The 26,599-nt window shown below is 64.8% G+C and overlaps 3 protein-coding genes across 36 annotated transcripts; 2 read left to right on the top strand and 1 right to left on the bottom strand.

The window, feature by feature from the left end:
* The first annotated feature begins 27 nt into the window (after positions 1-27).
* THBS3 (thrombospondin 3) lies at positions 28-10,209 on the top strand. 7 transcript variants are annotated; one of them, XM_027048688.2, is made up of 23 exons: positions 28-237; positions 1,273-1,479; positions 2,083-2,339; positions 2,440-2,542; positions 3,352-3,378; positions 3,581-3,663; positions 3,756-3,807; positions 3,933-4,081; positions 4,355-4,495; positions 4,897-4,974; positions 5,338-5,490; positions 5,711-5,821; positions 5,917-6,024; positions 6,266-6,425; positions 6,679-6,797; positions 6,913-6,965; positions 7,282-7,475; positions 7,594-7,772; positions 7,913-7,961; positions 8,132-8,328; positions 8,567-8,739; positions 9,668-9,807; positions 9,902-10,209. In XM_027048688.2, exons 1-23 carry the CDS (start codon positions 159-161, stop codon positions 9,958-9,960), a joined length of 2,871 nt encoding a protein of 956 aa, XP_026904489.1. In that variant the 5' UTR covers positions 28-158; the 3' UTR covers positions 9,961-10,209. The 7 variants fall into 7 exon arrangements, 6 of the variants coding, with proteins under 6 accessions (XP_026904489.1, XP_053064817.1, XP_026904490.1 ...); XM_027048689.2 differs by lacking the exon at positions 28-237 and adding an exon at positions 368-830; XM_027048687.2 differs by lacking the exon at positions 28-237 and adding an exon at positions 923-1,144.
* A 2,077-nt stretch (positions 10,210-12,286) lies between these two features.
* Positions 12,287-16,336, top strand: MUC1 (mucin 1, cell surface associated). Of its 25 annotated transcripts, none has more exons than XM_053209106.1 (10): positions 12,292-12,467; positions 12,936-13,227; positions 13,300-13,491; positions 13,657-13,680; positions 13,819-14,218; positions 14,317-14,372; positions 14,523-14,656; positions 14,781-14,902; positions 14,986-15,135; positions 15,977-16,336. In XM_053209106.1, exons 1-10 carry the CDS (start codon positions 12,422-12,424, stop codon positions 16,043-16,045), a joined length of 1,485 nt encoding a protein of 494 aa, XP_053065081.1. In that variant the 5' UTR covers positions 12,292-12,421; the 3' UTR covers positions 16,046-16,336. The 25 variants fall into 25 exon arrangements, with proteins under 25 accessions (XP_053065064.1, XP_053065076.1, XP_053065075.1 ...); XM_053209104.1 differs by having other exon boundaries at positions 12,294-12,467; positions 12,936-13,134; positions 13,216-13,323; positions 13,396-13,491; positions 13,633-14,218; XM_053209102.1 differs by having other exon boundaries at positions 12,305-12,467; positions 12,936-13,068; positions 13,123-13,158; positions 13,276-13,323; positions 13,396-14,218.
* An 841-nt stretch (positions 16,337-17,177) lies between these two features.
* On the bottom strand, positions 17,178-26,530 carry TRIM46 (tripartite motif containing 46). 4 transcript variants are annotated; one of them, XM_027048724.2, is made up of 10 exons: positions 26,126-26,522; positions 24,493-24,754; positions 23,907-24,250; positions 23,089-23,232; positions 22,885-22,980; positions 21,982-22,235; positions 21,550-21,671; positions 20,275-20,577; positions 19,231-19,528; positions 17,178-18,286 (listed from the first exon to the last, which is right to left on the bottom strand). In XM_027048724.2, the coding sequence occupies exons 1-10, from the start codon at positions 26,438-26,440 to the stop codon at positions 17,893-17,895; spliced, it is 2,532 nt and encodes an 843-aa protein (XP_026904525.2). In that variant the 5' UTR covers positions 26,441-26,522; the 3' UTR covers positions 17,178-17,892. The 4 variants fall into 4 exon arrangements, with proteins under 4 accessions (XP_026904525.2, XP_026904526.2, XP_026904528.2 ...); XM_027048725.2 differs by lacking the exon at positions 26,126-26,522 and adding an exon at positions 25,520-25,993; XM_027048727.2 differs by lacking the exon at positions 26,126-26,522 and adding an exon at positions 25,237-25,358.
* Between the last annotated feature and the right edge of the window lie 69 nt (positions 26,531-26,599).

Genomic DNA, 26,599 nt, shown 5'->3' with positions numbered 1-26,599 from the left:
TTGGCAGCTCTTTGTTTCAGCCCCCCCCCCACTCGCCTGCTGGCCCCCCCCTTCAACTCCCCCTTCCAGTCCCTCCGCCCCCCGCTCCTGCTCTCTCCGCCTAGCCTTTTCCCCTCCCAGCCGCCTGCCTGCCAGGGGTAGTGAGCCAGCTGAGCGGCATGGAGACGCAGGAACTTCGGGGGGCCCTGGCTCTTCTCCTCCTCTGCACTTTCGCATGTGCCAGTCAGGACCTGCAGGGTAAGCCCGTCTCCATCCTCTTAGACCCCTTCTCTGCCTCCTCTCCTTTGGCCCCCAGCCTAGTAGCAGGAAACATGTGGGCAAGGGGAGAGTCCTGAAATTGAGCCGGATGGAAGATTGATGAAATCATGGCCATGGGGGTAGGAGTGAACAGCAGAGGGTACTGGGTGAGTGGGAAGTGGCCAAGGTCAGCACGAGGCCAGGGCAGAGGACTCAGGAGCTGGATGCTAGGGCTGCCTGGCTGGGTTGGTGTCTGAGCATCCACAGGCATTCCAGGCTCTGGGAGAGCAGTGCAAAGGTGGGCTTCTTCACCCCCCCACCCCCAGCCAGGGCTCCTGGCTGCCCTGGGACATGGGGGGTGGGGTGGGGACCCAGAGGTCTGGGCTCTCCCGGAGGTCTGGCTGTGGGATGGGCCTGTGGGTGTGGGAGAGGTAGCTGGAGCAGATGACACAGGCACAGATTCATTACTGGCTGGAAGGGAAACCACAGATTGGCCAGGACACAGGAGGCACAGGAGCCCGGTCCTGCATTCCCGAGGGGGAGAGGCAGACAGGAGGGTTGGAGCCCTCAGTGGGCAGCTCTTCTCATCCAAAGTGAGTGTGCTGAGCCCCCAGGATGGGAGGAGGGGCATCTGGGTGTGGAAGCAGCCAAACGCAGCAGCATAAAGAGAAACTGCTTTTCCAGTTCTGTGCTGTGGGCACCAGGTGCTACTTCTGCCTGGGATCAGCACGGTGGCTCCCTTGCGCCACCTGGTGGGGGCATCTCAAGGTTGCCGGGCGCCGTTTCTGTATTTGCAAGAGAGCCTCAGGCCCGCGGGCTCCCAGACCCGGTGGGGAGGCACTACTGAGGGAAGAAAAAGGCACGATGCCCTGTCTTCCCAGAGCAGCAAGGCTTGAGTTTCAAGAAGGTGACTAATACTGCCTGGTGGCGGGCGTGGAGGTAGTGATGAAGGGTGCTCCACCCCCGAGGGCTCAGGGGAAGGGCAGGCCTTAGCATTTGATCCCTTCACTGACCTTGATGATCCTTGCCTGCCAGTGATTGACCTGCTGACTGTGGGCGAGTCTCGGCAGATGACCGCTGTGGCAGAGAAGATCCGGACCGCCCTGCTCACTGCTGGGGACATCTACCTCTTGTCCACCTTCCGCCTGCCCCCCAAACAGGGTGGTGTCCTCTTTGGCCTCTACTCTCGGCAGGACAACACACGATGGCTGGAGGCCTCTGTTGTGGGCAAAATCAACAAAGGTGACTGCTGGGCATCTCCTTTCCTGCAGTGGTGCCCCTTGAGCACTTTCTCTCATCCCCACCCCTGCATCCCTCTTAATTCTCCTGGGGCCCCATGGACCCATCAGGCTGTGCTCAGGCATCGGGGGTGGGGGGGGCGCACCTGGTTCGGGGTGCTTGGAGGTGCCTCAGAAGGCCAGGTACCCAAACAGTAGAGTGAGGAGGCCTAATGTTTGTATGGAGTGGATGTTGCACTTGGGGAGGGGAGGCCTGTCTCTGTGTCCTAGCAAGGGTGTAAAGCAGTCCAGCAGATCCCTGGCACGTCTCTGTGTCCTAGCAAGGGTGTAAAGCAGTCCAGCAGATCCCTGGCACGATTCAGTGGTGCAAAACCAGCTGCCACCCTAGCAGGGGACAGAGCGATCTGATGCCACTGAAGAGTAAGAAAGTCTTGGTCTTTGAACCCGTTTGAAAAGCACGTATCGTGTGCACCTGCCGTGTATGAGGTGTCGGGAGACGTTAGCTGAATGAGGACAATAGGTGTGTTACTCAGAAGAGTGGATGCGAGGCTCGGCTGGGAGGCAGGGGATGGGGGACAGTCCCTTACTGACCTCCCCTCCTGGGCAGTGCTGGTGCGGTACCAGCGGGAGGACGGCAAGGTCCACGCGGTGAACCTGCAGCAGGCGGGCCTGGCCGACGGGCGCACGCACACAGCTCTCCTGCGACTCCGAGGTCCCTCCCGACCCAGCCCCGCCCTGCAGCTCTACGTGGACTGCAAACTGGGTGACCAGCACGCCGGGCTCCCAGGGCTGGCCCCCATTCCTCCAGCGGAGGTGGATGGGCTGGAGATTAGGACTGGACAGAAGGCTTATTTGAGGATGCAGGTGAGCGGGAAGGGAGGCCCCGGTGTTTCTGCGGAAAGGGTTTGCCCCCGTGGGAGGAGTTAGCGGGTCCTCCCACCCTGCTCTGCTCCTGTCCCCCCAGGGCTTTGTGGAGTCTATGAAAATGATTCTGGGCGGGTCCATGGCCCGGGTGGGAGCCCTGAGTGAGTGTCCGTTCCAGGGGGACGAGTCCATCCACAGAGCAGGTAACACGCAGACTTCCGTTAGCGGACATTCCGGACCCCAGATCACATCCTGTGGTCTTTATTGACTTTCATCTCCTCGATTTCCCCCTTAACACTCATTCCTGGGCTTCTGACCCTCCTATCCCAATCTCCTCCGCCTCTGGGTCTGTGATCCCCAAATAACACAGCCATCCCAGGACGTGTGGGTCACAAAACTCCCCAGGTTCAGGCCACCACCACTCCCCCCCGTCCCCAACCAGGGTGGCTGGGAAAAACAGCCATCCAGGAGAAGACCGGAGCTCCGTGTGAGGGGTGGGAAAGTGAACTGCTTGGTCTCAGTGGCTAAGAGAAGGGTCTTGGGTCTTACAGTGGCGGCTGTCACCCATCAGCAGTTGCTCTGAGCATCGTCCATCTGCCTGGTCTCCTTGACAGGGATATTCAAAGGTTCTTGCTTAAATAAAACGCCCACTTCTCGCAGATCGGTCCAAAAAAGGACTGTGGAAGCAGGAGCTCGGCGGGGGAGGGGCGTGTGGAAATGGAGTGGACTGGGGCCCTGGCCCTGCTCTGGGTCGCCTCTCACTCGGATCCCTTCTGCCCCTGCCAGGCCAGGACCGGAGGTGTGGGCTTTGACGGTCTGTGAGGCAGCCCTTCGCAGAGTCTCTCGCCCGGTGGGAGAGCTGGTGCTGCCCGCCCGTCACCTCTGCCCTCCTGCCATCCACCTGCCTGTCCCTATTCTAAGACTCCTCCAGGCCTTTGTTCCTTCCCTCTTTTCCTTCCTCCTCCTGGCCCTCTTCACGACTCCGCCCTTGACTGTGTTTTCTCCTCTCCAGTGACCAACGCGCTCCATTCCATCCTGGGTGAGTGGGCCACGAGGAGGTGGGAGGGGCCAGGGGCCAAGGTGGGAGGGGCCAGGGGCTATGGCCCGCCGCCTCTTCGGCCAGGACACGGTGGGACTTAAGAGGCGGGTGGGCAGTAGCGGCGGGAATTGGCTTCTGACCCTAAAGAGGGACCAGGGTGGTGGCCCGGCTCTGAGCCTCTCTGCACCCTGGGCTCTGACAGGGGAGCAGACCAAGGCGCTGGTCACCCAGCTCACCCTCTTCAACCAGATCCTGGTGGAGCTGCGGGATGACATCCGAGACCAGGTCTGAGCGCACCTGCACCAGGGAGGTGGTGCTGCAGGGGGAGGGGGGGAGCTGCCGGGAGCCGACTGCCCCCCCGCCCTTCTGTCTGCCAGGTGAAGGAAATGTCCCTGATCCGAAACACCATCATGGAGTGTCAGGTGTGCGGTGAGTGGGGAGCGGGGCGGGCGCCAGGCGACCCCGTGCCCCCGGCCCCGCGGTGGCGGTCCCCCCCACCTCTGCGGGGCCGGAATGGCCGCCTCGGGGTGGCTCTGACCTCGCCTGCCCCCCAGGCTTCCACGAGCAGCGTTCGCACTGCAGCCCCAACCCCTGCTTCCGCGGCGTGGACTGCATGGAGGTGTACGAGTACCCCGGCTACCGCTGCGGGCCCTGCCCCCCCGGCCTGCAGGGAAATGGCACCCACTGCAGCGACATCAATGAGGTGGGGGCGGCCAGCTTGAAGGGGCACCGGCACTTGGGGTGAGGGAGGTGGGAGAGGCCCAAGGAGGTGGGGTGCCTGTCGGTCGGAAGCACGAGAGCCTGGGCTTTCTTTGGGACACCGGGAGACCAGAAAGGAAGCAAGACGGGAGGGGACAAAGTCTGTGGCCAAGACCGGAGGGCCACTGGGCGGCGCAGGGCAGTCTGGGCCTAGCCGGGAGGGGCCCCGGGGCGGCCCACAGGCAGAGGCGCCCGACCATCGTCCTCCGTTCCCCAGTGTGCCCACGCGGACCCTTGTTTTCCTGGCGTCAGCTGCATCAACACCATGCCCGGCTTCCGCTGTGAGGCCTGTCCCCAGGGCTACAAAGGCACGCGGGTGTCCGGTGTGGGTATTGACTACGCCCGCGCCAGCAAACAGGTCAGGTCGGGTAGAATGTGTAGACGAGGGGCGCCTGGGTGGCTAAGTTGGTTAAGCGTCCGACTTTGGCTCGGGGCACGATCTCATGGTTCGTGGGTTCGCGTCGGGCTCTGTGCTGACATCCTGGAGCCTGCTTTGGAGTCTGTGTCTCCCTCTCTCTCTGTTCCTCACCAGCTAACACTCTGTGTCTCTCTCTCTCTCAAAAATATGTAACCGTTAAAAAAATTTTTTTTAACTGAAAAAAAAAGAACGCATAGACGAGGTCGTGGCCTTGCCGGGGCCTGGTCGGCCGTCTGGGTTGAACATGGGTCCTTGCGCTCACACCGGTTTGGGGTCTGGGCTTCGTGTCAGTGTCCATGGGCAGGGGCACGAGGAGATCCGTCATCGATCTGTCCCGTCAGGTCTGCCAGGACATCGACGAATGCAGTGACGGTAACAACGGTGGCTGCGACCCCAACTCCATCTGCACCAACACTGTGGTAAGCCGAGCGGCCCAACCGCGTCCGTAGCGGTGGGACAGTGCGCCTACACGCGTGAGCACACCCACACCCCACGTCCTACTTCCTGCTTCCTTCCCTGGGGCACCACGCGCACACGTTCCCCGCACCGGTTTGGAAGCCGGGTCCTGCTTCTCACCGTGACTGGCGAGCCCGGCTTTTCCGAGCGTCAGTCTGTTCACCTGAAAAACAGGGCCGGCAGACACCTCGAAAGGTTGTCAGGGGAACCTGAGGAAGTGACTGATGCGTGGCCTCGAGCAGGAGCAGGGAGTGAGGTCCCGCACCGCCGGCTGGGGCACCCGGCAGCCTGACCTCCTTCCTGAGTCACCACTTCCCTCCTCTTAGGGTTCCTTCAAGTGTGGTCCCTGTCGCCTGGGCTTCGTGGGCAACCAGAGCCAGGGCTGCGTCCCCGCCCGCACCTGCCACAGCCCAGCCCACAGCCCCTGCCACGTCCATGCGCACTGTCTTTTTGAACGCAACGGGGCCGTGTCCTGCTCGGTGAGCTAGGCCTGGGGCTTGGAAGGAAAAGGGAGAATCTGGAGAGAGGGGTAGGGCTGGTGACCCCGCTTAGGGCCTGGGTGGGGCCTGAGCAGGGAAGGGAGGTGGTCCTGGGCACAGGTGCCGGTTGGTGAGAATAGAGGCTGAAGCAGGGAAAAGGGTGGGGCACGAGGAGATAGCGGGGACCCTCATTCCTACCCGCCCCGCCCCACTGCCCCAGTGTAATGTGGGCTGGGCCGGGAATGGGAACGTGTGTGGGACCGACACGGACATCGACGGCTACCCGGACCAGGCCCTGCCCTGCATGGACAACAACAAACATTGCAAGCAGGTGTGGGGCGGGTGGGCGGGCAGTGGGGAGGGGGGGGCAGGCACCCTGGCTGGGGCAGGCCACAACCCATCCGGCCTCTCTCTCCTGCTCTTTAGGACAATTGCCTTTTGACCCCCAACTCTGGCCAGGAAGATGCTGATAACGATGGCGTGGGGGACCAGTGCGACGATGATGCCGATGGCGATGGGATCAAGAATGTCGAGGTGCCTCCTAGCCGTCCCACCCCTTCCAGTTCCTCTGCTCCCCACCTTGCCCTGCCCCATGACCCTGCCCCCCGTTGGCCCCTGGCAGCTCTACAGGAAGGGCCCCAGGACTGCTGGGGGGGGGGGGCACACGCCCTGTGCCAGGGCAAGATGGTCATGTGGAGGCTGGGCTAGCTGGCTGTCAGGATGGGGTCAAGGGTGTGGGGGTGAAGGAGGCCTGACCCTTTTTCTCCCACCCCAGGACAACTGCCGGCTCTTCCCCAACAAGGACCAGCAAAACTCAGATACAGATTCATTCGGGGATGCCTGTGACAACTGCCCCAACGTTCCCAACAATGACCAGAAGGACACGGATGGCAATGGGGAAGGGGATGCCTGTGACAACGACGTGGACGGGGACGGTGCAGGACGGGGCTGAGGGGGGTGGGGGGCCTGTAAGAATTTGGATGCAGGTGGGCACAAGGGGCAGCTAGGAAGTCTGAGACTGGCGTGGGGCAGGGGTCAATGGGAATGTGAGGAAGGGGGGCAGGGGGCGCAGGCAGGGGTCTTGAGCAGCTTTTCTCTGAGTGGGAGGTGAGCTCTGGGCTCTCACCAACGCAGAAGAGGATGTGACGTGTCCTAGTGACGGCTCTGTGCTATCCCCGTGTCTTATAGGTATCCCCAACGGACTGGACAATTGCCCTAAAGTCCCCAACCCCCTGCAGACAGACAGGGATGAGGACGGGGTGGGGGATGCGTGTGACAGCTGCCCTGAAATGAGCAATCCCACTCAGGTACAGTGGTGCGGGGTAGGGGGCCGGAGGGTGGAGCCCCAGCCCTTCAGATAGGAAGTGGGCCAGCCATCCTCCAGTTACCAACAGATGCTGAGAACCGGCCCCTCTCCCGCAGACAGACGCAGACAGCGACCTGGTGGGGGATGTCTGTGACACCAACGAGGACAGGTAGGGTTGGCAGAGAGCTAGATGGTCATACAGGGCTTCCTCTCCTCTCCTCTAGCACATACTCAGTTTCCTCTGTGGTTTAGCCTTGACTGTCCACCACTGTCGAGCAGGAGGTCTGCCCTCCACCCCTGCTGTGGGACTTTACCTCACCTGGCTGATGGCAGGGGGTGTGGCCGAATGGAGGGTACACCCTAGTCCCCACCCCGAAGAGAGGGGGCTGTGTGGCCGAATGGAGGGTACACCCCAGACCTCACGCCGAAGAGCGGGGATGGATGTGGTGCTTTTAGAGCCTTTATCTGGTGCCTGTTCTGGGCAGCGACGGGGACGGACATCAGGACACCAAGGACAACTGCCCACAGCTGCCAAACAGCTCCCAGCTGGACTCCGACAACGACGGCCTTGGAGATGAGTGTGACGGGGACGATGACAACGACGGGATCCCAGATTATGTGCCTCCTGGTCCCGACAACTGTCGCCTGGTTCCCAATCCCAATCAGAAGGACTCAGATGGTAAGGCTGGGGCCCCACAGAAGGTTGGCCCGGTGTGGGCCCTGCCCAGGGAGGGGTGGCAGCGCGGCCTCGGGGCCACGGCCAGGCCTTCCCAAGTGCCTGGCCTCACCCTGCGCAGGCAATGGCGTTGGTGACGTGTGTGAGGATGACTTTGACAATGATGCGGTGGTTGACCCCCTGGACGTGTGTCCCGAAAGTGCGGAGGTGACCCTCACGGATTTTCGGGCCTATCAGACGGTTGTCCTGGATCCTGAGGGTGATGCCCAGATTGACCCAAACTGGGTGGTGCTCAACCAGGTACTAGGGCACCGGGTTGGGCAGATGCTGTCAGACCAGACTGCCAGGTGGGGGCTGGCAGGGGCCGGGGCGGTGGGGGGGGGGGGGGGGGGGAGGTCAGAGCACTGGATCAGGGCTTCCTTCCTTCCTGCCACGACCAGGGCATGGAAATCGTTCAGACCATGAACAGTGACCCCGGCCTGGCCGTTGGTATGTAAGGGACACCCAGCTCAATAAGTTCCAAGTGGAGAAATCCCACAGGGGCAGACGGTGGGGAGCTGAGCTGGCCACATGTACAGCTGGCGTCCCATCCCACCCCTGGCCCACAGTGGGCCACCGGTAGCTCTGCCGGCCCTGACCTTGACCCCGCCCACCCCCAGGATACACAGCCTTCAACGGTGTGGACTTCGAAGGCACCTTCCACGTGAACACGGTCACAGATGACGACTACGCAGGCTTTCTCTTCAGCTATCAGGACAGCGGCCGCTTCTACGTGGTCATGTGGAAGCAGACGGAGCAGACGTATTGGCAGGCCACCCCTTTCCGGGCGGTGGCTCAGCCCGGGCTGCAGCTCAAGGTCTTGCAACTGCCCAGACCCGCCACCTCCTTGGGCCCTTCCCCAGACTCCCCACCCCCCACGTGAGTGGGAACCCTCTTTCCCAGGTATCTGGCCTGGAGGTTGGCTCCCAGGGTCAGGGGGTGGGGGGCCCTCCAGATCGTTCTCCCGCCCACCTTGACTTCCTCTGCCACCGGCACTTACCAGCCTGTGGTTCGGGGCCTGTGGCTAACGCACTGTCCTCACCGATACCCTCCAGGCAGTGACATCCGTGTCTGGCCCAGGTGAACATCTCCGGAATGCCCTGTGGCATACTGGCCACACCCCCGACCAGGTGCGACTGCTGTGGACTGACCCCCGGAACGTGGGCTGGAGGGACAAGACCTCCTACCGCTGGCAGCTACTGCACCGGCCTCAAGTCGGCTACATTCGGTGAGGGGAGCGCTGAGCCCTCCTGCCGGACCCCAGGCCCCGCCTTTCCTTCGCCTTTAGCCGAGACCCACCGGACTGCCCCTCCACTGCGTTCCTCGGTGTCCGGTGCCCTGGGCCAGGACTGGGCCGCTGCTCTCTCTTCCCTCTCACCACAGACGTACCGCCTCAGCCCCGCTCTCCTCGTCCTCAGGCAGCCGGGGCTCTGGTGCGGGCGCTGCGGAAGGAAGACCTGTAGGCAGCGTTGGGCGGGTCCTTCCTCTTCCGTGCTCCGTTTTCCCCTCCGTGAAATGGGGCGATCTCGGGAGCCTCTAAGCCGCAGGCCAGTCTGTGGAGAGGCCCATCACTTCCAGCCCCTTCCGTGCTCCATCCCAGAAGCTGCCCCATCAAAGTGTCTGACCTGGAGGGGGCCGTCATTTGCAGAGGAGTAAACCGAGGCCCAGATGGCACATCTCTTAGTAGCGGAGCTAAGGCTTCTGGGTTCAGTGCCGTGTGCACAACTGCGCATCTCCTAGTCGGTGGGGATGACAGGGAAGGGACAGCCAATGGCAAGAGCCCAGGGTCCCGGGACTCGGGTTGGTTCCCCTTTAAGGTGCCTGGGGCTGCAGGGTGCCAGGGCAGGGGATGAGGGAGGGTGGACTAGAGCCTGGGAAGCGGGTGACTTCACCCCCCAGCCCATTGTGCTCATTGTCATGACAACCCAATCCTCGCTTGGAATGCGGCTGGTGCTTTGAGATGCAAAGGGGGAGGACAAAGAGGCAGGGGCCCCAGGCCTGAGAAAAGCACCCCCGTCCCTCCCCTTTCCTTCCTCCCTCTCCCTCCTTCCGTTCTCTCTCAGGCCCGGTGAGCTCGAGGGGGGTTGGGGATGAGCAGGGCCCGGGCTTGATGGCCCAGTGCCCATCGGACCAACGGACACCCCTCTCCCGGACAGGGTGAAGCTCTATGAGGGCCCTCAGCTGGTGGCAGACTCCGGGGTGATCATTGACACGGCCATGCGAGGGGGGCGCCTTGGCGTATTCTGCTTCTCCCAAGAAAACATCATTTGGTCCAATCTCCAGTATCGATGCAATGGTGAGGCTGAAGACGTGGATCAGCCTGACCTTCCGACCCTTGTCCCTCCTGGGAGGGTCCCATCCTCTGACCCTAGTGACTCCTCCCTCCTCAGACACCGTGCCCGAGGACTTCGAGCCATTCCGGAGGCAGCTGCTCCAGGGAAGAGCGTGAAGAGGCGGCCGCCGGATTCAGAATCCTGGTCTTTGCCCCTTTGGCCTTGGGGTCCGTCCTGGAGACCCTCGGGTCTAATCTGCAGCCGCTCAGCCAAACACAGACCCTCCTCCGGCACCCACGGGAGTTCAGTCCCAGAGGGGTGGTGACCCCACTGTTCGGGAGATGGGAAGTTTTCAGGGGGTATTTCTCAGGCACTAACCCCAGGGAAGAGAACACATTGCCATAAAGTTCCAGTGGTTTTCCACACTAGTTGGTGTTGCTTATTTTAGGGATTTTCCGGGGTAGTGTGGGGAGCAGGAGGGAAGCCGAGGGGTGAGGAGGAGGGCCGGTAGGATGAGAGTTAGAGATCTAGGGGAGGTTGGGGGCCTGGTGGAGGAAGAACGGTGCTGGACTGAGGTAGGTGAAGGATGCGGGGCTGGTCCGAAAATGGCTTAGGTGCTCCCAGCCCCACTTACTCACGGTGGCTGCGGCGACACTCCAGTGGATCTGAGGTGGTCCGGGTCGAGAGCCAGGAGGGCTGGAGCCGGCCCGCTCGGGGTGAGGGGGGGCCGGGGGGCCGGAGGGGCCGGAGGCCGGGACGAGTGCAATATTGGCGGGGGAAAGAACAACACTGCACCGCGTCCCGTCCCTCCCGCCCGCCCGGGGCCCGGGACCCCGCTCCGCACCGCTTGCAGCCGGACCAGCCCCAGAACCGGGGTCGCGCCGGGGAGTTTGGTCCGCTTCGGAAACCAGAGACTCGGCGCCCGGACGAGGGGGAGGGGACGGCCGGGGGAGGGGGGCGCGGGGAGGCAGAAGGGGAGACCGCGGTGGCCCGGAAAGCCGCTTTCCGACACCCAGCCGTTGCGCGCGCTTGCTCTTTAAATACTCGGAGTGCGCGGCGCGGAGCCGTCGCCGTGACGACGCGTGTCCCAGCAACCGGACTGAATGGCTGTTGCCTGGCAACGCCGGGGCAGCAGTTTTGGGACCGCCCACCTAGATGCTCGCGCCTTCTCGGGCGGCCGGGCGGGGGGCTTCCGCGCCCCTTGGGCCTCCGCGCGTAGCCGCGGCCCCGCTTCCTTGCACCCCGCCGCCCCGAGGGGTTGTGAAAGCTCCTTTTCCAGTCTGTACCCGCGGCGACTGGGAACGGTTTTCCTAATGGGGGCGTAGCTGGGGGGGGGAGGTAACCTCTGGGGGGGGGCCCGACCCCCACGCTCCACGTGCGCGGCGCCCAAGCGTTTGCGCCCTTCGTTCTTCTCGCCACCCCCCCCCGCCCAATCACGCACCCCCCCATACAGTCCCCGGGTCACACCGTGTGCCTGTCCACCCACAATGCCACTCTGGGCCCCCAAATACCCTTCGGTTGCCCCACCTACTCTCTGCCGCCCACATGCGTCACTAACCTGCCCCGTTTCCCCTCCCACATTCCGCTGTCCTCTCCCACATATTTGGGTGCCCCTTCCTCGTACCTCGGGACCCCACCCACTGAGCGCCGTCTCCTCCAGACGCCGCCCCCACGCGCCCCGGGGTCCCCCTCTTGCCGCCAGCCCCTCCCGTCGGTGGAGCGGAGCGTCCCTGCCCTCCGCGTCTGAGCCCCAGACCTGCGCGCCCGGCCCCTCGGGCCGCCCTCGGGCACGCCGCCCCCTCCGGCCAACGGGGCGCCCGGGGTCCCCGCGCGCGGCCGCCAGGGGGCAGGAGAGCCCCGCCCGCCGCGAGCCGGAGCCCCGGGCAGGAGAGACCCCGGGGTGCCGCGGAGCCCAGGTTTCGGCCCGCGTCCAGTGGGACTTCTTCCCCGCCCCCTCCTCGGGAGGCAGCCAAGGCGGGAACGCCGGCCCTGGAAAGCCCGGCAGGGGCGGGGACTGTGGGTTTCGGTGGATCTGCGCGCGGAACCCTGAAGGGAGCGGCGGTTCCGGGAAGTGGCGGGGGGAGGGGGTCCAAAACTGGCCCCGGGCCCCCCTTTCTCGAGCCTTCTCGTACCCCCCCCGCCAAGCCCCCACGGTGGGGCTTCAGGGGGCCCACTGAGAATGGGGCGCGGGGTGAGGGACGCGAGGGTGAGCTTCCTCGGCCCGGGGTCCGGGACCCTAACCCGGCCCACTTCCTCTGCCCCTTTTCTCACCTGGGCTGTTGCCCGGAGGCCAAAACTAGAGCCGAGGAGGCCCAGGTCCTCGGTTCCCCCCCCACCCGCCACCCCTGCTCCTCTTCTGGAGCCGGGCAGTGGCCGGTGATGGGAGCACCCGCGGGATGTCAGAGAGTGGAGTGATCGGAGCCCACGTACCCCACCTGAGGGGCCAGGAAAGGTTGGGGAGGAGGAGGAAGAGGTAGGAGGTAGGGAAAGGGGGAGGGGGCGGGGTTTTGTCACCTGTCACCTGCTCCGGCCGAGCCTAGGGCGGGCCGGGGACCGGTATAAAGCAGCAGGCGCCACCTCACACGCAGCTCCTTCCCGAGTGTGTTCCGCCCCCTCCCCACCCAGCTCACCACCACCATGACGCCGCGCTTCCTGGCCCCTTGCTTCCTCCTGCTCCTTACAGGTGAGGGGCACAGCCGGGGAGGGGGCTGCCTTGCTCGTGTGGTCTTCTCAGCGTTTGCGTCAGGTCTCTTTCCTCGCAGATGGCATCCCCGGGGGCGGCCTGGTCTGTGCCAGAATACAGGAGGGCGGCCAAGGACAGACAAGAGCCGGCCCCTCGCCCCTGGGGAGAGCCGGTGCCAGGGGCATAGAAAGACCTGAAGAGAAGTCTGGGGAGGTGTGGGGGGGGGTGGGGGTGGGGTCAGGAGACATAGATCTTAGGAGCAGAGAAATGGACAGCTAGGAGCAGGGGTGTGGGGGGAGAGGGAGGTTGCCAGCCAGGAAGGAGGAGGAGGGCCCGACCAGGATTTGCCCCACTCCGAATCTTCCCGTGCCATTGCTTCTCAGGAGGCCGACGGATGTCTTTCCTCCTTGTTCTGATTTGACCCCAACCCAGACCTGTCCCCTCAACCTCTTACACTTATCACTGCAGCCCAGGACACCGCTGGCACCTCGTCCCTGACCATCAGCCCTACCTCAAGCTCGGCCTCCGCCCCAGGACTCCCTGACACTTCGCCCCTGACCACCACTGACAGGTCGTCCCTGACCACCACTGACACCTTGTCCTCGACCACCACTGACTCCCCGTCCCCGACCACCACTGACACCTCATCCCTGACCACCAATGACACCTTGTCCTCGACCACCACTCACACCTTGTCCTTGACCACCACTGACACGTCATCCCCGACCACCACTGACATGTCCCTGACCACCAACGACACCTTGTCCTCGGCCACCACTCACACCTTGTCCCCGACCACCACTGACACGTCGTCCCCGACCACCAATGACACCACGTCCCTGACCACCAATGACACCTTGTCCTCGACCACCACTGACTCCCCGTCCCTGACCACCACTGACACCTCATCCCTGACCACCAACGACACCTTGTCCTCGGCCACCACTCACACCTTGTCCCCGACCACCACTGACACGTCATCCCCGACCACCAATGACACCACGTCCCTGACCACCAATGACACCTTGTCCTCGACCACCACTGACTCCCCATCCCTGACCACCACTGACACCTCATCCCTGACCACCAATGACACCTTGTCCTCGGCCACCACTGACACGTTGTCCCCGACCACCACTGACATGTCCCTGACCACCAATGACACCACGTCCCTGACCACCAATGACACCTTGTCCTTGGCCACCACTGACACCTTGTCCCCGACCACCACTGACACATTGTCCCCGACCACCACTGACATGTCCCTGACCACCAATGACACCACGTCCCTGACCACCAATGACACCTTGTCCTCAACCACCGACTCCTCGCCCCTGACCACCACTGACACCTTGTCCCCGACCACCACTGACACCTTGTCCCCGACCACCACTGACACGTCGTCCCTGACCACCAATGACACCACGTCCCCGACCACCAACGACACCTTGTCCCTGACCACCACTGACATGTCGTCCCCGACCGCCAATGACACCACGTCCCTGACCACCGCTGGCACCTCATCCTTCACCAGCAGCCCCGCCAGCCACAGCGCCAGGACCACCACCAGCGCCACTAACCACAGTGTGGAGCCCGTCACCTCCTCCAATCATAAGACTTCTCCCCAGTTGTCCATTAGGATCTCCTTTTTCTTCCTGTCCTTTTCCATTTCGAACCTTCAGTTTAACTCTTGTCTGGAAGATCCCAACACCGACTACTACCAGGAGCTGCAGAGAAACATTTCTGAGTGGGTGAGTGGCTATTTTTTCTCTGTCGTGCTCCCCCAGCAGCAGCCCCAAAACCGCCTGAACGGTTTGCATCAAGCCTTAATCCCGCCCCTCTCACCCAGTTTTTGCAGGTTTATAATCAGGAAGATTTTCTGGGCCTCTCCAACATCAAGTTCAGGTACAATTCCGGGCGTGGGCCCTGTGGGGAGGGTGGAAGTTGCCGCCACTGTGGGGAGGGCTGGCGCACTCACAGCCCCGGGGCGGGGGGGGGGGGATTGCTGGCCCGGACGCTGGGACTCCTGGCTGAGTTCTCTTTCCCCGGGAGCAGGCCAGGATCTGTGGTGGTAGAATGCACCCTGGCCTTCCGACAGGGCACCACCGATGCCCTCAACGTGAGGACACAGCTTGACGAGCACAGAGCAGAAGCAGCCAGATACAACATGTCCATCTCGAGTGTCCGTGGTGAGGCCCCCGCCTCCCGGGTCCCTCCCTCCCGCCTCCGGGCTCCTGCTCTTCTTCCCCAGAGTGCTGGGAGGGGAGGGCCACCTCCCTGGGACAGTATTTTGACCGCTGCTTTTCCTCGTAGTACGTGACGCGTCATTTCCTTCCGCTGCTGGGTCCGGGTCTGGGGTACCCGGCTGGGGCATCGCCCTGCTGGTGCTGGTGTGTGTCTTGCTGGCACTGGCCGTCGTCTATCTCGTTGTCCTGGTGAGTGTGTGGCCTCCAGCCCTGACCACAGCTGCCCCACTGGAGGGAACTCCACGGCCCCCCCTGACACCCTGTTTCCCCAGACCGTGCGTCAGTGCCGCCGGAAGAACTGTGGGCAGCTGGACCTCTTTCCGCCCCGCGATGCCTATCACCCTATGAGCGAGTACCCCACCTACCATACCCACGGGCGCTACATCCCCCCTGGGAGTACCAGACGCAGCCCCTATGAGGAGGTGAGGGTGGGGCTCGCGGTGCTCGGCGAACTTGGAAGGGAAAGGTGGTGCGGAGGACGCGGCACAGGGCCCGGGGAGCATGGGGTCAGAGGTCAGAGGAGGCCTGGGGAGGGGACCTTGGGAGGAAGGGGACCTCCAGGGAGAGGGTCCGGCGTCTCCAGCTAGCGTTCCCTGCCGTGCCAAACGGGGATCTCAGACATGAAGGGGGTGAGGCTCCGTGCCCAGGGGAGCCCTTCCCGCAGGGACTCACAAGGGAAGAGGCACCTGTGCCCCGCCTCCCCTCCAGGCTCCTGACAGTGGAGAGTAGATAGAGAAAGGCTGGCAGGAACGTGGGCTAAGAAGTCTCGCCAGGCGAGCCTGGGCGCCGCGGGCCTCTGGCCTCTGGAGGAAGCAAGGACCCCTCCTCCCCCTCTGCTCACCTGGCCTTTCTCTCCAGGGCCTGGTAAATAATTACTCGGGCCACCTGGGGCTGGAACGCCACTCCAGGTGGGGGAGGGGAGCTTCCTTCCCTTGACCCTGTTTTCCTTCGCCCGCGGACTTCCTTCCCCCAGTTTTACGGAGACACGCATACACCTGCCGGGGCTGCAGGCACAGAGGATGGAAGGAGAAGGGAGCAGTAGGGGAGGGCAGGGGGGCTGCTGAGAGCCCAGGGGAGGGAGTGAAGGGGAGCGGAGGGAGGAGGAGAGGCCCCTGTTTACGGTCACCTGGCTGCCAGCGGGGCGGCAGGTGTTTTTCCAATTAACCCTTCCAGAGGTAGTGAGAGTCTCGGGCCTGTTACCCCGCCTGGGGTGGGACCCGCAGCCCCGGGAGGCGCTCTCAGCCGGCGTCTCCCCCCACCCAGGTCTCCGCGGGCAACGGCGGCGGCAGCCTCGCTTACACGAACCCGGCGGCCACCTCTGCTGACTTGTAGGGCGTGTTGCCTGCCCGCGTCCAGCCGGTGCCAGCTGCCTCCCCCGGGCTCCTTGCTGCCAGGCCTCTCCTCTCAGCTCCGTCCTGGGCTGGTGAGCTGGCAGTTCAGCTTGGGCCACTCACAGGCCCCATCACGTCCCCTCACTGGCCTCGGCCCTGCCGAAACCCATTGGAGCCCCTTGGGGACAAGCCTGGGACAGTGGCTCCCAGGAAAACAGGCCCAGAGAGCCCTGAGAGGGAAGTTAGCCCCAGAATGTGGCTGAATAAAACGTGGACCCCCTCTGTGCTGCCACCTTGGGATCTGTCGTCTGTGGCCCCTCGTGACCCTCTGTGACCCGTAGATGGGGGTGCCGAATGTGGGGAGGGGACCTGGAAGGGGTCTTTGCAGGGGGTGGGGGGGGGGAGAAGGCAAGAGGTGGGGTTCATCTGGAAAGCAGGAGGCGTGGTGAGGAGACGACATTGGGGTGCCGGTCACCTCTTCCCATCCCTGGCGGCGCAGGAGGAAGGAGGAAACGAAACCGAGGCGGCTCCGAGGCTGGCGTGACCCGGCTCCACCTGCACCCGCGGCTGTCCTCACCCCTCTCCTGGGCTGGGGGCTGGTGGCGGCCACACCCTTGCCTCCCCTTGGCCCCGTGCCCCTGGCGGCTCTATTCTTAGCGTCCCGGGGTGTGAAGTAAGCCCCTGGGCCGCGATAACGCAGGCAGAGTCAACACGGCCACCACGATAAGCTGCATCAGATCCCAGATCCGGAGGTGCTGGCGCCAGGCCCGGCCCCCTCCCTGGCCAGCGGGGTCGACTCCAGGCGCCCCGGGAATGGGGAAGTGGTTCTGCTTCCCTGACCCCTTCGGGCCCAGGCACGGGGCCTGCCCTCTCGCCACATCCCCTGGGGCCCTGGGCCCCCGCCGGGCCGGCAGCCACCAGGACGGCGGGTCCCCTGAAGGCCGCCGTCAGCCTGGGCCTGAGCGGGAGCCGGTGTGGCGGGAGGCCCAGAGCACCCGGCCAGGGACCTCCTTCCCTCGGGCCCCGGGTCCGCCCAGCACCCCTGCTCTGAGCCACGGTGCTGCACCCTGGGTCCTTCCCGTCTGCTACGCCCAGCACAGGAAACAAAGGAATGGAAGGCAGAGATGTGCCGGCATCACAGTTTATTGTTTATAAACCATGAAAATAACAGCTGTTGTTCGGCACAGGCCGGGCAGTGCCCACTGCAGGGGGGCAGCAGCGGACCCCAGAGGCCTTGCCTAGCCCAACCCACGGGGGACACCCAACCTCAGCTGGGGCCCCACGGGAGACTTGGCACGTTGGCGTGGGTGTGGGACGGGGTAAAGCATGCAAGAGGGAGACAGGGGATACAGGCATGCGGCCGAGGGGCGTGGGGACCCCAACGACTAAAGCAGGATGACGGGGCCCCCTTCCCCTCACCAGGGAGCGCCTGGGCAGTGTCTGGCCAAAAAAGCCTGCCCGCCCCAAGGCTGTAGTTGAGGACTGACGGGGCAGGGAGCTGGGCAGGGCAGAGTGCAGAGGGCAGACTGGGGATCATGCCCAGAGTTCCAGTTGCCTTCCCTCCCCGGCAGCCGGGGGAGAGGCACGGGACAGGGATGGGGAAGGGGGCCCCTCCGTGACTCGGGTAAGATGCCAAGGGCAGGGTGTGGGGCAGAGACTCGGCGGGGGCTGGAGGGAATGAGGGATATCTAGAAAGGTGAGCAGAGGAGAGTCCCCTGGTGGAGGGAAGGCCCCAGGAATACACAGACATCGGGTAAGGGGCCAGAGGGCACGGCAGGAGGAGCGTGAGGGGGAAGCTGCCGGAGGCATAACCCGGCTCCAGCAGGCCTGGGGAGGGCAGGGCCCGGGTCAGTCCAGCTTGGCAAAGCCCCCGATGGTGACCTTCCTCTCAGGCTTGGTGCCCACGGGCTCCTGCAGTTGGACGGCACCGCCCCCGATGAAGCAGAAGGCAGGGCACACGGGCCCCGAGCAGTCCAGGGGGCACTCCAGGAGCCCGCGGAAGGACACGGCGTCCAAGAAAGAAACTCGGCCCCGCTCGTAGTCCAGGCAGATGCCCAGGCGGGGCGGCAGGGGCACGGTGCAGCTGGCCGCGGGGCCGTCCCGCCCCGTCAGCCCCGCGTTGGAGCTGGCCCCCGACCCCAGCAGGATCTTGCCCATGCCGATGGTCAGGAAGGCGAAAGGTGGCGAAGCCTCCACGGTGGCGTCCTCGGCACCGCTGTCGTGTCCGCTGTCCGGGTCGTACCTGCGGGAGCCGGTGGGTGGGAAGGTGTTGGGAGCGGAGGGGGGGAAGTGGGGCGGGGGGGGGGGCGGCGAGGGCTGGCTGAGACACAAGGGGTGGGGTGGGGCCGAGGGCTGAGACGGCGAGAGGACGGGATGTCGGGGAGCGAGTGGTTGAAAGGATCGACTTGGGACGCATCGCAGACACAGGGGTTAGAATATGGGGCGGGGGGGGGGGCTGAGTCCACGAGGAAAGCGGTATCGAAGGGCAAGGACGTTGACACGAGAGGTAGGGGAGAAGGAGGTGAGGATCAGGCACCATGAGGAGGCAGGAGACAGGAAGGGGTGAGGAGAGCAATGGGGGAGGGGCATCACGCCGGCAAGGAGCTCGAGGAGGGTTTGAGGGGGTTGAGACGGCTTAGTGACCGAGGGGCTGGGGAGAGAAAGGCTGTCGGGAAGGCAGGTGTTGGGAGAGAGCTGGGGTGGAGGGGTGTGGGATGGGGGTGCATTTCAGAGAAATGGGGTGTTTAGGGACAGTGCGGGGAGAAAGGGTTCGGGGAGGCACACGCGTGGGGGACGTTAAGCAGGGCGCTGGCAATAGGGGGGGGTGGAGATGGCAACGTCAAGGGAAGGATTTTAGGATGTTGAAAACAGACGCGGTGAAGGAGGTCCTGGGAAGAGTGGGTTTTGTGGAGACAGCACGTTGGAAACGGCGTTGGGAGATGCAGAGGCCGGACAGGTGGCCTGGTGGGCCTGAGGGACAGGTGGAAGCAGGTGGACGGCCCCTCTCCCCACATCCCTTTCCAAGCAACACACTCCTCCGAAAAGCAAGCCTCCAAGCCCCTTGGGCGGAGCCCACGCCGGGCTCGGCCCCGCGTCCCTGCTCCCGATCTCCTGCTGCCACCCCGTCCTGGGCCCGGCTCCCCCACCCAGGGCCCCCACACCCCGTCCCTCCCCGAGAGGCCTGACCTGGGGCTGACCACATCGGGGGCTCCCTGGAAGCTCTCCTGAAGCTTGCTCTCCAGCCCGACGCCCACCTTGACCAGGTAGGAGGCTGGGTCCACGGCACAGGCCCAGTAGCTGCGGCCCTGGGTCACGGCCACGTCTCCCAGGACCACGTCCACGCTCAGGTGGCAGCCGGTGAGCAGCCGCTCAGCGGCCAGCAGCAGGGGCAGCCCGGGAACACTCCGCACCGCTCGCTGGTCCTTGCTGATGGCCAGACGCTCTCGGCTCGTGCCCCAGCGGCCGTCGAGGAAGAAGTGCAGGACTGCAGAGGGGGAGGGAGGCAAAGAAAGGGCTTCAGGGACAAACCCAGGCCTTGGGGGACACTGGGGGGTTTCAGGACATGGAACAAGCTGCTGAGAGCTGGGCGGGGGCTCTGGGGACCAGGGCCTGGAGGACCACCGTCGGGGGCATGAGGGGAAAAAAGGGGGCATCCCAAATGGGCTTGGGACCCCAAGAAGAATTTTAGGAGTGACTAGTGGGTCCAGACACCGGTCTCCCAGTTGGCCTGCAGCGCCTCCTCCTGGCCCTCTCCTGTGGCCGCGCCCCCCCCCCCCCAAGAGCCCCCACTGCCGCTCCGTCCCAGCTGTGACACCCCCCTCCCCACCGACCCACGCCTTCCAGCCCACGCTCTGGTGCTCACACCCGGCCCTTACACCCCACTTGGGTGGTGATGCTCCTGGATTCCGCCCGCGCCCCAGGGGCCAGACCATTTTCTGGAGAGTCACTGCCCTCACACTTACTACTGGGAACGGACCTCAGTCCCTTCTCACAGCAACAATACTGCTATTGTCCCTACGGAAGAGGGACCCGAAGTTCAGAGAGGACAAATAGCTTGCCCAAAGCCACAGCTGGCAAGAGGCAGAGCGGGCGTCTGAACCCAGGTGGTCCAGCCCCAGAGCTGGCGCGCGGCCCGCTGTGCTGTCTCGCCGGCCGTCGGTGGCCTCAGCGGGTCCCCGCGTACCCTACGCGCCTCGAAGGCCGCACTGTGCCCAGCCGGGCGCCGCTCACCGGGTGCGGGGGGCGTGTGCAGGTGCACGTCTTCGCTGTACTCGCCATAGCCGGCCTTGTTGCAGCCCCGCACGCGCAGCACGTACACGGAGCCCGTGTCGGGGTTCTCGAGCAGGGCGCTGGTGCCCCTCACCTCCTCCCGCCGCTGCCAGCGGGTGGGGCCCGGCTGGGCGGGCACATCGGTGCGCCGGAACTCGATGGTGTAGTGCCAGGCGGGTGGCGAGTGGGGGGGCAGTCGCCAGCACAGGAATATCTGGTCGTAGGCAAAGGTGCGCTGGGTGTCGATGACGGGAGCCTCGGGCACTGTGGGAAGAGACAGAGGGGGTCAGTGGGGGCCTGGTCAGCGGCCTGGCGTGGAGGGCGGGCAAGGGAAGGGGAAGCAGCGGGGGCCGGGGGGGTGAGTGTGGGTGAGGGGGAGCTGCGGAGAAGGCCGTCTGGGGGCCGGGGGCCGGGCAGGGGGCGGGCAGGGCACAGCCCAGGGGAGAGACGGGTGTGGACGGGGCAGGGGGCAGGGGGCCTCGTGCCCGTCCTGGCCTGCCGTTCTCTCACTCTGGCCTTAGGTCAGTTGCTTCCCTTTTCTGGGCCTCAGTTTCCTCCTCTGTCAAAAAAGGTATTAGACCAGATGGGGACCCTTCTTTCTATGACCTTGTTCATTCTATGGATAAAGAAGGGCCCAGGGGAAAGGCGGACAAAGGCCACTGGAACCCAGGCTAAAGGGCACGGACAGGAGGAGGGGGCAGGGCGGGAGGGAGACAGACGCGAGGGCCAGCAAGCCAGAGAGCAGGGGCCGGGAGGGGGCGAGTGAGAGCCCGACAGCAGCAGGAGACCAGGGTCAAGGGGAAGAGGAGGCAAGTAGAGAGGGCGAGGGTGAGGGTCCGGAGGACAAAAGGTCAGAGGGCAGGGATTAGGCAGCCCAAGGCAGGCAGAGAGAGAGACAGAGGGCGCTGGAGGGGGAGGACCAAGAAGGAAGCAGGGGTGGGTGGCCGAGCTGTGTGGGGGCGGCAGGGCAGGGCCCCCGGGGCAGGGCCGCTGACTTGCCTGGGGTGCTCCGGAGCGGAGTCCGCGGTGGCCACAGCCTACAAACAAAGAGAGGGAGAAGCAGCGCTGAGCGCGGTGTGGCCGGGCGGGCGGGCGGGCGGCGGCGGGGAGGGGCGGCTAGGCCGGGCTGGGCAGGAGGCCGGGACGTCCCCGGTGGGCGCTGCCCCCCGGGCCCGCTGCTGGGGGGGGAGACGGGGGAGGGCTCTAATGGGGCACGGGGCCTGGCCACCTCCTTACCTCGCAGGAAGTTAAGCTCTGTCAGCAGCTTCATCTCACGCCCCACGTCCAGCTGACAGTGTCGGAAGGAGGAGCTGGCGGCCGGCCGGAAGGTCTGCAGGGCCTCCGTGGCCCGGGCAATCCTGCGACGGGGGCGGGCAAGGGTCAGGCACGGCCCTCCGGGCCGCCGCCCTTCCCCTCCGCCCGGCCCTGCCTGTCCCTAGAGCCTCGGCCCCTGCCGTGGGTCTCCTCCTGTCCCCGCAGGCGAGCTGGGTACCAGTTGGGCCCGGTGTTAAAGCCTGGGGACCTGTCTGTCCACCGGGCAGCACCTCGCGCGCTGTCCCCGACACTGGCCGCACCCCTGCGTCTGTCCAGGGGGCTGCACCTCGCATGCCGTCCTCGACACTGGCCGCACCCCTGCGCCCCCGCGCCCTGGGCCGCGCCCCCGGGTACCTGTTGTGCAGCTGCTTGGCTGCTTGCACAAAGCAGGGCTGGTCTGTTTCCTTAAGAACCTCCTGGGCATAGCCCACCAGGCCTGAGCCATCCAGTAGGCTCCGGTGCTCCTGGATCTGGGCGCCGAGACGGGCCAGGCGCTCCTGCTGGCACTCCTCAATGGCCTGGAGCAGCGATGCCCGCTTCTCCTCCAGCACAGCCCCCAGCCCCCGCACCAGCTGGGACACCTCCTCCTTGGCCTGCTGGCCACTCACCTGCCCAGAGAGCAACACTCACTATCTTCCTCTCGAAGGCAGCACGTGTGCCTGCCTCCTGGGGCGCCACACCGGGGCCGGGACCACGGCAGATCTGGGGAAACCCTACCCGCCCGTTCCAACAGAGCCAGGCTCGCGTCTCCAAAGACCCCCCGGACACCCACATGGGTTTAACTTCTGAAGCTTTGTGCTGACCTTCCTGGATGCCCACACCACAACCCTGAGCCCTTAAGGAGTCCCCCAAACAAGAGAGGCCACGACCGCACTAATGTCCACCGGCCTCCGCCCCTTCCTTATTGTCTATCCCCACGTCGGCCGATTCGAGCCATCTGCCAGAAAGTGTCAGAGGTGTGTGCCATCCTCCGCGGCAGCCGAGCCTGAGGGCATCTGAGCTATGTCTCCGGGGCTTTCCAAGCTCTCCCTGTCCTGGGTGACCGCCACCCTGTCCCCACTGTAGCCCCAGGTACAGCCTCGTCTGGGGCACCCATGTCCCAGCCAACCTGGCTTAACCAGAACCCCAACACATCCCTGGACCCCACATGGGCCTCCTGAGCTGGCAAGCAGGTGATCGGGCCATGCCCACACACACCCCCCCTCCGGCTCCCACTCCCCGGCAGGGCCCAGGGCCCACCTCCATGCCCTCCCTCACCTCGGTGTGCCTCACGGTCTCCTCCAGCTCACAGATCTGGGTCTGTACCGTGTCCTGGTTTCCCAGGATGTATGTCAGGCTCTTTGTCAGCTTGTCCTGAGGGGGAAGAAAGAGGTGGGCATCATGCCTAGCTCGGCAGAGGCCAGCATGTGGGAGGAGGTGCCAGAAGGCGTGAGTGTGGGCTGAGCGAGGCAGAGTCCTCACCTTGAGGGCCTGGTAGGCGCTGAGCACCGGTGTGATCTTGTGCCCACCGTGGGTGCGCCTCACCCGGCAGAGCTGGCACACCAGCCGCTGGCACGTCTTGCAGTAATGGGTCACCTCTTCCTTGTGGTCTGGGCACATCAGGCCCTAGGGACAGAGAGAGCAGTGACGGAGTCAGCCGACGGCGGGCTTGATGGGGCTGACCGACCACCCAAGCGCTTGGCCCTGCCTCTCCACAGCCCTGTGGGGGAGCCTGCCTGGGGTGCTCCACAGTGCCACCTGGTGGTGCACACTGGCACCAAAGGGAGCCTGGCCTGCACCAGGTCTTCCCCTAGCTCCGCCCTCCCCTCTACCTCCGGATGCATGCTAATAGCAATAATAACGATAATTAATCTTCGCCTTGCGGTTAATAATTAACCTTGCCCATCTTGTTCACTGCCCTATCCCCGGCGTCTAGAATAGCACCAGGCACCAGGCTTGATAAATATTTACTCAGCGAACGCGTGAACGCAGACAGATCTTTTCAGCCTACAGGTAACTTTCACAAACACTATCTCATGTGATCCCTTCCACAACCCTCAGGGCATGGGGATGGCAGGGCAGATGTTATCGTTCTCATTCAGCAGACAGGATGGAGGCTGGACGATGTTTAAAGACTCGTCCGGTGCCTTTTTGCTGTTGTTGTTACAGAAAGAGGAGCCCGGCAGGCAGAGGCGAACCTCCACCCACCTCCTTTCTCGAGCCCACAGACCCGGGCTCGCCCCCCACTGTGCGGCACCACCGCGTCCCTCCCTCCGCAGGCTCTTGGAGGGCTGGCTCACCTTGGGGCGGAAGGAGAGGGTGGGCAGCGTGGGCTCGTGCTGGGCCTTCTGGGTGCCCCAGGGGTGGAAGAGCTTGAAGCACTCGTTGCAAAAGGTGGCTCGGCACTCGGTGCAGCCCTTGGTGGCCTCTAGTGGCGGGGGCTTGCACAGCTGGCACAGGATGGCGCCGCCCACACTCACGCTCTGGCGGTACCGCTCTACCACGCGCTCGAGGGTCAGGTTCCGGAACAGCCCTGCCAGGCCCCGCTCCCCCAGATCCACATCGCCCTGGCAGGCTGGGCACGGGAACATGATCACCTGGGGGTGCAGGGCGCCTCGCTTCCGCCCGGGGTACGTCCCAAAGCCTGTGGAAGTGCAGGGAGGTAGGGAGGTGAGCATTTCGGCCAGCCGAGGGGCAGGGAGTCTGCTCCGTGGAAAAAAAAAAAAAAGACTTTTTATTGTGCCAGAGCTCAGCTCGCATTACAGCCTGTATGAACGGTCTCCTCACCCCCCGCAAGACAGATGCCCCTGACCAGCGACGGAGGTTTCCATCTTCCCCGTGGACACCCCAGCGTCCCCACCCCCGGTCCCCGGGACCCAGCCCCACCTGACTTAAGCAGCCGATCCAAGCGGTCCGGCTTGGGGAGAGTTCTGCGCCCGAGGCGGGGACTCCGGGTGGAAGGGGTGGAGGCAGGAGAGGTGGGCTCGGAGCTGGGGTCCCCACCGTGGCCTATGTAGCCCTGCTGGCCCAGCACCTCCCGGGCACAGGCCTGGCACACGTTGTGGGTACAGGGCAGCACCAGTGGCTGCTTGTACATCTCTTGACACACCGGACACAGCAGCTCTCTCTCCATGTTCTTCATGCTTGTCTGTGGAGACAGCAGGAGGCCGGCTCAGAGCACGACACCGGGCACATCTCGACAGGCCTCTCAGCTGCCCTCAGAAACCCACGGGGTCTCGAGCAGGGGCAAGAAGACGAGCTGCCTAAGGCTTTTCCCCAGCACCGGCCGGGCCTGGTTCATACACCTTCCCGGCTCTGTCGCCTGCCTCTCCTGCTCTGGCACAGAGCTAAAGCCCACGGTGGGGGGGGGGGGGGCGGGTTGGAGCGCCAGCCTCCCCCAGCCTCTAGCCCCGCCCCTCTCGCTCCCCCTGCGGGGGAGCTGGGCCCGCAGCCCCTCTCCCCTGGCCATTGCCCGCCTCCCCCCACCTCTGGGCCGCCAGCTGCTCTCAAGGACACCGCCCATTCTGCAGCTCGGTGCGGACCCCCGCCCCCTTCGGGGGCACCCCCCTCCGCCCCGGCGTGACTCCTCCCTATAGCCAGGCGCCGCTCGCTCTCCATCCTCCCGCTCACCGCGTCCATCATCTTGCCGCGGCTCGGCCCGCGGCCGCCCCAGGCTCCATTCCCCAGCCTTCATTTTCCCACCCGGCTCCTCGGGTCGGCGAGACGAGCCCATTCCCTTCGCCCCCGCCCGTCCGGCCCTCCCGCCCCCTCCCCCTCCCCCTGACTAGCCGCAACCCCCTCCCCAGGCGACCGGGAGCCCAGCTCCCGCCTACTTGCCCCCTCCCCACCGGAAGTACCCCTCCCTTTTTTGGTGGAGGGGGTCCTCAAGCTATGCCCCACCCCCCCGCCTCACCTTGGTCCCTCTCTTCGCAGCCATCCCGGTCAGGGGCGCAGCTGACACAAAGGAGGGAGGGAAAGGCAGGGAGGGGGAAGGAAGTGGTGGGGGGGGCAGGGTTGGCACCGCCCCTGGGAGAGCCGGGCACGGGTTGCCATGACAACCGCGGGCTCCGAGGCAGCCCTGAGTGGGGGCGCGGTGGGGTGGGGTCTCGCCGAAGGGTCCAAATTTGGAACTGCACCGTGGGGCGGCTCCTTCATCGCCCCTCACCTAGCCTCAGTTTTCTTGGAAAACATCCGAGCTCACACACGCCCCCTCCTCGTAGCGTACAGAGCCCCAGCCCTGGTGCACTGCCGGCGGGCACCCCAGCCCAGCCGCTGCATCCGGGCGGCTCCTGGTTCCTCATACCCCAGCAGATGGACGCCACCTCACTCACCTCCGGGCTGCCTCCGGGCTTACCCTCTCCAACCTGCACCCCGAACCCCTCTGACCTCCCCAGGCCCCTGCCTGCATCCCGGCATCTTGCCTCATCTCCACCTGTTCAAGGTCCCGGCCGGCCCCGGACCCCTGCGCTCCCCCCGCCCCCCACCTCCGTCCTCTCCCCTCGACCCCACCGTAACTCACACTGATGCGGACCAGCGCGTCCATGATGGAAGTGAAGGTCTGCATGTCCTCACCCTCAGCCATGGCCTTACCATGCCCGCCCGCCCCCGGGTGCCCGATCCCGGCTGCGGCTGCGAACCCCGGGCTTAATGCGGGAGCCCGGTGGGGGTGTGGGGAGGGGTGGGGGTGAGATGTCACTGCGCATGCTCCAGAGACAGCCTCGAACAGCGCCCGTCGAGGTAGGAGGTGGGAAATAGTTCTCCCCACGTGGTCCTCGGAAGACGGGGTGGGGGGTGGGGGGTGGGTAACATGGAATGGCATTGGAGGGGGAGCCATTTCTTATGTTGCCATTCTTCGTTGGCTCCGTAGTCTTACTTATATAAAGCGGGAGGAGAGTTTCAGAGAAAGACGGGCTCCAGAACGGGAGGACCAGATTTTGGTTTGGGCAAGAGTCCACGGGAGATGTCCAGCCAGCGATCATGGCGTAGGGAGGTG

Source organism: Acinonyx jubatus, chromosome E4 (genome assembly GCF_027475565.1).
Source record: "Acinonyx jubatus isolate Ajub_Pintada_27869175 chromosome E4, VMU_Ajub_asm_v1.0, whole genome shotgun sequence".
In the NCBI taxonomy this organism is placed as follows: Eukaryota; Metazoa; Chordata; class Mammalia; order Carnivora; family Felidae; genus Acinonyx; species Acinonyx jubatus.
Note: the sequence above shows the minus strand (reverse complement) of the source record. Positions and strands in the feature narration are given on the sequence as shown.